At 39.8% G+C, this 8573-nt stretch overlaps 1 protein-coding gene across 1 annotated transcript; it reads right to left on the bottom strand.

Annotated features, from left to right (window-relative positions):
• Positions 1–2158: 2158 nt before the first annotated feature.
• abhd8b (abhydrolase domain containing 8b) lies at positions 2159–6289 on the bottom strand. Its single transcript, XM_069153538.1, has 4 exons — positions 5490–6289; positions 4411–4581; positions 3837–4053; positions 2159–2431 (listed from the first exon to the last, which is right to left on the bottom strand). The coding sequence occupies exons 1-4, from the start codon at positions 6287–6289 to the stop codon at positions 2159–2161; spliced, it is 1461 nt and encodes a 486-aa protein (XP_069009639.1).
• Between the last annotated feature and the right edge of the window lie 2284 nt (positions 6290–8573).

Genomic DNA, 8573 nt, shown 5'->3' with positions numbered 1-8573 from the left:
CAGGACAGTCATAAGCAAAGTATCAGCTGCATTTCACTGATCAAAGCTGCATCTTCAATTGATTCAGCAAAGTCCCTGCTACGGTTTCTTTTAAGTCTCTAAATATTCATCATAAATCAAGATAAAATGTATAAAAGGTACATTCTATGTATAAAAAACATTAAATACCATTAAACAAAGAGGAAACAGTGAAATCTCTGCTCATCCACACCTTCTACTGTTCAAATCGAACTTATCAGTTTTCTGTGTCAGAGGCTCCGCGAAGGTTTTTGTGAACGTTACACATACTTGAACTACTGCAGCGTGAACAACAACAATGTAAAGACACAGTACACATACTACTTCAGTGGTTAAAGAGGAGACACGGAGCTGGCTGGCTGTGCTGTGGAGTTAAATAGATACAGAGAGCTATGGTTCATTGCACTGCACAAGAATACTTTATCAAAGCTAAACTCGACCTCCTGTGTGCATACAGCAGACTCAGATATGTCAAAATACAATTTTCATATTAATGTAATACTAACAGAGCTAGGAAGTATACAAACAATTAAAACAAGAGCTTGGAAAATAGGAACTGGAACTTTTAGGATTTTAGTTATCGAAAACGCTAGAGTACCATCGCATGGCTGAATTATAAAAATAATGTTTTTAAATGCTTTGTACTGAAGTGTCAGCTTGGGTTGCAATTACATTCAACACCACGTTTGTATTTCCGTGATGCATCTCGATACCCGCTTTCTCTTCATTGCTTCATTTGACTTTTTGCTGTTCATATAAGTTTATGATTAATTGCTGAGCCTCAACTATTGCTAAATTTAGCGACTGAGCAACATTTCCCTGAATTCTTAGAAGCAGCAAATTTACTTTCACTTCTGTCCTTATCAGCACTTTGTCATTTTTAAGTTTGACCAGTCACAACACAGTCACCCATTTAACACCCTTTTATGCATTTCTGTTAAATCCCAGAGGCAGCTACTTGAACCTCTGAAGTACAATGGAGGTAAAGCTTCTCCTTAAATCTCTCATGCACAGTGCAAAAATAACTTCTCAGAGGTCCATAAGAACAAAAAAAAAAAATGGCCAATGAACTAATATCCATTTTTAATCAATGAACTTCTTCCCATTAGTCGTCAGTGCAAGTAGTGCATGGCATTGTGTGCAATTTTAAAGGTTTGGTGTGTTGGATTAAGAGGGCTCTTTTGGACAGTATAAAATTCAAAACTTATAATTCCGCAAGCAAAGAATCCTTGTGTTTTTGTTACCTTATAAAAAGGCCTTTATATATACAGAGGTGTGGGTCCCCTTCCAGAGTCCACTATGTTTCTACAGTAAGAACAAAAAAACAAAAAAAAACACGCTCTGGGGAGGGCCTTTCACATTTTATTTTGCGGCGTCTGTGTTTTCTGCTCTATTAAACTCTCACCTTTACAACAGGTGAGATTTGCAATAGCCGTGAACAGTGACAAAACACACCCTAAATACATACAGTAACCCAGAACCTATAACACAAGTGTGTCACAATTTAATATGAAACCCCAAGAGTGCTAATACAGAAGGTTATGTTATCGTTCTGATAGTTTCCATAAGGCTCCACTGTTGGTTTACATAGAGCAGTCAAACAGGAGAATGTTTCATACCAACCAGTTGTTTGGTTTTGCTTTTCCACCATCCAGGAAAATTAAAATCCTATTTGTCGACAGAAGTCAAAGTTTTATCACTTTTGCCACTCGGCACCTGTTCCTTTTCACCGTGGCCTGATGGCTGCTGGTTTACTGTTTCCATGTTTTACTCCACTTTCCCCTTTACCATCATCAAAGCACACCACTTCAAGGCACAACCACGTCTTCCCTGTTGTATGAGGAGGACTGGGAGCTGTGAGTTGAAGAGTGGACCATCTTTGTCTTCTTACATTATTGGAGTTTATTTTTCCTTTTCCTCTGCAGCTGACAGTAGCTGGAATCAAACTTAAACTCCGGGCAGTGTCCCACCTGCACAAGTCCAACCTTCAGCCGTACCACTTCAGATAAAATGGCTACTTTGGCTCATCAGCGGGTTCAACAGCCCAAACCAGCTCAGGGTGCCTAGAATCCATAGCCAGCTGTGATTTACTGCAACAGCCACGGTTTCATCTTTCATCTGAATCAGCTTTAATCTGCAGTTATTTTTTGGCCTTGCTGTCTGGCTCCATCCCTGCGCCGCCGTTTGATGATGTCTGCCTAGCAGTCACAGGCCGGACCTTGGCGGGCTCACATATAGCCCTGGTGTTGTCAGTTAGAGCTTTGGCAGTCTCTGGACGAGCTTTGGACGGCGGAAGGGTGACTGGTTCCCAGAGGAAGAACTCATACAGGAGTGTGTTGACAGGCTCGGGACACTCCATCATGACCATGTGACTGCCGTCCTCCAAGACCTTCAGGAACGCCATTAGGAGGATCTGACAGAAAAAAAAGAAAAGAAAAAAGTTTCATGTTTTTTGTGTTATCAACAAAACATTGGTACTTTATATTATGTGCCATGATGCTAGCCCGGTTCCACACCTCAAATTGCTATCCAAATGTCAAATGTTTCAACGATTCACACAAAACGCGAGTCGGTCTGATTATTCGGATGCCAAGGCACTAATATAGACTATGAAAGAGGAGTTTGTGGTTCGTGAGCCTTTTTGATTCTGTGTTAAAATGCCCTCTTGTGGCATTTCGTAAACTCCTAAAACTCATGTCTGTTCATCAAAATTACATATCTACATTTATCTATTTTCGTTTTAGGAGTTCAGGGGATTGGTTCCTAAGATATGTGGCCAGAAAACTCTGTCTGAATCCCTCATTGCAGTTCAAAAGCAGAAATGCTAAGTTTGATCATTGATTGCTCATTTCCCTCATGATGTGTCTTGATGAACAATAAAAAAAAGATCATCACATGGACATGCTAACAAAGTTACAGTCTTTAAGTGGATATAGCCAGTTGCTTATTTACACATCCAGGAAATATGGCAATTTATTGATTCATATTCAGCATTTATCTGGCGTCATGTGTCTGGACACCCAACTAATGCAGCTCTTAACACTCCCCTTCAAGCTCTGTTTTGGTCTCTAACACATCCGCTTTTAAATTTGTTACGCTCGTGCTCTCCTGAACAGAAGCCATTTCTACAAGTTGATTAAAGAGTAGTGTTTTATTAAGTTTATGTTAATTTTCTTGAAAATATATTACATTTTAATGAAATGTAAATTCACATGACATAAACATTTATTTTTGGCTCAAAGCCCTCCATCCAGATACATGTTTGGCCCTTCATAGGAATGAATCTGGGCACCTCTGGTATATATAAAAAACTCCTATGGAAATAATCTGGCTCTTAAATTGTTACTTTCTTCATTGTGTTACTAAATTGCTTCCTGCTGCTGTTTTCAGATGATCCTAAACAAACTGTAGAACCAATCAAATTTGCTAAAACATGCTAAAATGCTGTAAAGTAAGGTAATCATTTTTTACTATGGATTCCCTGTTTCACATTACACCTATTTATGTGATTATGTGAAGTGTAATTTTTTACAATATAAATATAAATTACGGCTTGTTTACGATTCTTAAATGGGTTTTTTTGCTACCAGAAAAACCTTTTTTTTTTTCATTTCATTATGCTGTGAAATTGAGTGGTTTTGGAGGAAAACGTTTTTTTTTCTCCAAATACAGCTGATTAAGTATGGTTCATTAAGGCCATCGTCTGTTCCTTCTAATGAGAACTGCAAGAGCTTCGATGAACTCGTACTCTCACTTCACTCTAACTAATCATTTGGCTCACACTATGACAATATTTAATACAGACAGTTTCCTCTCACCTCCGCCATGCGCTGGTCCTCTTCAACAGGGACAAACTTGTCGTGCATCCCATGAACCAGCAGGATGGGCACCGTGAGCTCTGCATGGTAAACCTCATCTCCCTCGGGCCAGTACTGCCCGCTCATCATGGCGCGCAACACAAAGGACGACACATTGAAGGCATTGTTCTCTCTCAGCAACTGCTTCTCTTTGGCACCCTGACGAGCAAAGCCAGCCCTGTAGAAGGCCGAGCAGAGGAGATTAATCTGAGTTACAAATGGCTTTAAAAAAAATTCAGCACTCTGATGAAATTAAACATTACTTTAACAGATAAATTAAGCACTCGCAATGCCGCGTGAAGGTATAAATTTGCATTTACTGTTCTTTACACTGGATTCTAGCCAGCTGCTTGGACATTTTAATACATCACTTGGAGCAGTTTTCTTTCTTTTCATTAAAGCTTTTAAGTTCAAGGGGCCCAAATCATAATCTCAACATCCCTTTGGATGGGCTTCCAGATATTTTACCTTGACAGAACTCAGCTCCCACAGGCCTCGATTGTGTCAATCCTCCTAAACTTTTGCGGTCACTTACTTCAGAAAACTCCAGGCGAGCAGTGGGGAGAGGCAGTTTAGCACACAGGTGGGCAGGTTGAAGATGGAGCAGATGCTGGGCTCCAGAGCAGTGGGACCACCGCCGTTGATCATCACCATCTTGTGAATCTGTTCTGGATACTCGTGGGCCAGGAACGTGCAGAACGACACACTGGGCGGGGAGAACAATTTAATTAGAACGTTTTGATGTACAAAGTTCAGTGGGACTGAAAGTTATGGCATTTTAGCATGATATTTGTAGAAGATACTATAGAGCATATCTATTCTTCAAAAAATATCACTGTATCATTATTATATCCTTCGTTTAACCAGGTAAAACTCTCCATGAGATTAAAATCTATTTTTTAAGTGTGACCTGGCCAAGAGAGCAACATTAAAAACAGCATTGCAAGAAGCGCAAACAGATGCAGCAGTAAAAACAATGAGTTATCTTCAATATTGTTTAATCTGTTTGAATAATTATGAGATTAATTATTCTATGTAATGTGAATTAAAATGATGACAAATTTTAGCCATAGTCTGCAGAGCCCAAGATTACTTCTCCATATTTTTCATTTCATCTGACCAACTGAACAAAATGTGAAGATGTTGAATTTTGAATCCTTTAAAAGGTAAAAAGCAATCAATTCAAACAGTTGAGAAGCTTAAATCAGAAAATGTTTGAATGTTTGCCCAAACAAATATCCAAAATAAACACGAAGCACTTTAAAATTGTTGAGTGTTTTTCTGTTGGTCAACTAATTGATTAAACACTTAATGGTTTCAGTGCCTTAACAGATCATATCAACATTAAGTTAATGTATGGGCCTACTTCATGTCATTACAAAATATGTAAATAGGAAAACCTGGCATGCTCACATTGCACTGCAGGGTGTAGAGTACTACCATAAGTACTTTGTACAATAGAAAATGTCATCAGATGGACAAATCTGTAATTTAAGATTTTAAAATACAAGAGACACAGATTTGTATTTTTTTATTTTAAATTTCCTGACTTCTCCCGGGTGATCTCTTTTAGTTCCACTGTGTTTTATGTGGATGTTGTGATGTTGAATTTACCCATAAGAATGTCCTATGAGAATATTCCTCTTCCGTGCGTATCTCTTGAAGATCAGCCTCATGTCCTCAGCCAGGGCGTAGAACGTGTACGCTGCAGCTATCTGCGGTGCTGAGCTGGCTCCGTGACCTGCCAGGTCCGGGGCGATCACTTCGTAGCCCAGGCGGGAAAAGAAATCCAGTTGGCTTCCCCAGATATCCAGCGAACCTCCCACTCCATGGATGAAGAACAGAGCCACGTCTGAATGTGTCCCTTTACAGGCCAAAATCTTCCTCTCACAGTCGATCACCACAGTGCGCTTTGGCTTCCGCCTGCGCTTCCTGGGCTGCTGGGACGTGTCAGTCTGTCCAGCAGCAGGTGCCTCTCCTGCTGCTCTCGTTTCAGATACCCCGATGTTTCCAGATGTGAGAGAGTCCGACCTGGCCTGACCAGGAATGCTGACGGACGCTGAAGAGTTACCACAGTCTGTCAGTTCAACCTCTACAGTGCTGTTGGGCTCTGTATCGCCATTGTGGCCATTTTTCAGCTCTGCACTCGCCCTGTCACCCAAGTTCTCAATGAACAGCTGTCCATTACGGTAAACCGTGATCTTTCGTTTGCAGCTCACGCTCCCACCCTGCCCAAGAGGTTCCTCCACCACCGGCCGGTCGGAGATGATGTGTCGAACCCGCAGGACGCGGCCTGGCTTCACCTCCACAAACTCGTAACCATCGGCAGGTTCTGAGGTTTCTACAGGAACAACAACGTTGGCCGACTTTGAGGTGAGGCAGCAGAGCAGACCTTCCATGAAGCTGGTCAGCATGGCTGCCAGTCTGGAGGAAATACAGCCACATAATATATCAGCACACGATGAAATGCATCGCACATTTAGACAAACACACAATCAGTACTGTAAGTCAAAGCAACAGGAATCTCAAGAGCATTTTGTACAAGCAAGCTTCCAACTTAAAATCTATATAGACTAAAACATCCTAGAGAAAATAAAAAACAAATAATCCAGTTGAATGACATTATTTTTTATGCTCATGATTAACTCTCATTCAGGTTTTAAATAAATCAATGTAAACATCCTTCAGTGGTGAACTACTTCTCATCTACTGGACCGTCACTGACAGACATAACTGAGGATCAGCGTTATTGGACGAGGCTTGGTTTATCACAAATATTTAAAATACTCAAAATGTACCCTGAAGTCATTTATATGTACACTATAACTTACAAGAGTTAAAGCAAATTTAGATTTAAGAACAAGATGACAACCTGAAGAAATACACCAACAAATTGAGAGAAAATTATGTTTTTTAATTAAAAAAAATATTGGCTTGAACTGTTATATATGTTGTTTAATGTGCAAAAAAATTAATAAAGTCCACCAAGAATAATTTAAGACAAAATCATACATGTCTTTGTGACAGTTTTTTGATAACACAATTGGTGAGCTTTTTAATGTGAATCTCTACGTAATATAAAAAAAAGTGTTTATACTAAAGACACCTATTCTAAAAAGGATCGTCGTTTTATTATTATTATCATGTTCTGTGTAATAATCTGCCCCAAAGTCCCTCAATTATCACTTTCATTTAACCTGTGGTTATTCATGTTGATCTTCAGAAGAACTTTAAATCTCTGCACCAAATGTATATTGTTTACCTTAAATGTACCATTCAGAGAGTTAAACAGGTTCTTGTGCCTTCACATTCAGCCATCCAATTACAACTTAAACCCTTAAACACTTTCTGTCAGAGGTAACTGAGCAGCATCTTTCCTCAGCGTGGCCTTTGGGGGTATTAATAGACATGGACGGTAATAGCTCTCTGAGTTAAAGCTGTCCACCATGTGATCACTCTGTAGCAGTCTTCCATACAGTCTATGGTGGCAGCAGACACTGCGGTGCTGCTCGTCAAAACCATAGGCTGACCAACCGGTAATTAATGATACTTTTGAAAAATATGTCTCAGCAAATGTGCTTCTTGAATGATTTGAAAGGTCAAAGGAGTATTACTTAGGTATATATTAAACTCATATGGAGAAAACACACATATGAGCACACTTGCACACAGATTAAAATTATAATTGTGCAGAAATTATAAATGTGCTTATAGGTGGGGATTTAATAATAATACTATCACAACCATCTGTCTTCAACCAACACATTGGCTTCATCATGAACTCCAAACTGCTTCTTTGACAATTCTTTAACAACACGGAGTCAGATAGATAGATGAGTCTGAACAATGCATGCCTCATACACAATGCAGGTACATTATACAGTATCAGTTGTCACTTGATTATCCACCATGGCAACAGCACAGCAGTTGAGCAGGGTCTGCAAGTCTCTCTGCTGGTGGCATTATCCTACCTTCCTGTTTCTCCCCTCCCTGCTGGAGGGGATTATACTCCCTGTCTCACTGTCTAAGTCCACACCACACAATCTGTCCATCTCCCATCTTGACGAAAACAGTGACACTGAACAGCAACAGTTTTATCCTCTGTGTTATTTGTTGCATCTTTCTCTAAACTTGCTTTTCATCCACCACTTCTTTCACATGAGGATTACAGACACAATGTAATACAGCATTCTTGCTTTGCTGGCTATTTTCATGCCCTTTTCTGCTTATACTCGCACATCCTCTGTCCAAACGCCAGTGCATTGAAGTGCATCGTATGCGGACTGGAGGAGGCTGTGCAGGCCGTTTTGATATCAGTGAGGGTGACATGTTAATTTCTCACAAGAATTACACATATTAAAAGACAACCTTTTAACAAGACTCAAGGTGTGAACTGTTTTTTCTCTTCTTTAACCTCTTTTGTTGACAGTATGTCCTACCACCATGGACTAAACCAATCCAAAACCCTTCTGTACCCTTACAGATAAAAATAAAAACTTCCCATACATCCACCATGTCCTCTTTTTTAATTACCCAGGTTCCCCTCATCCACCTCAGATATTACAATCAACTTTAAAATATAACTTTGATATGTGACAGGGGTGAAATACAAAGTTTCAAATGAAGAAAACACACTATCGTAACAAGTGCTTGAGAGAAAACATCAATGGCTGACAAAAGGATTGAGCCAATCATGGT

Source organism: Embiotoca jacksoni, unplaced genomic scaffold (assembly GCF_022577435.1).
Source record: "Embiotoca jacksoni isolate LCO1_2020_lvr unplaced genomic scaffold, fEmbJac1.0.p SCAF_19, whole genome shotgun sequence".
Taxonomy (NCBI): Eukaryota; Metazoa; Chordata; class Actinopteri; family Embiotocidae; genus Embiotoca; species Embiotoca jacksoni.
This window is presented reverse-complemented; position numbering and strand designations above follow the sequence as displayed.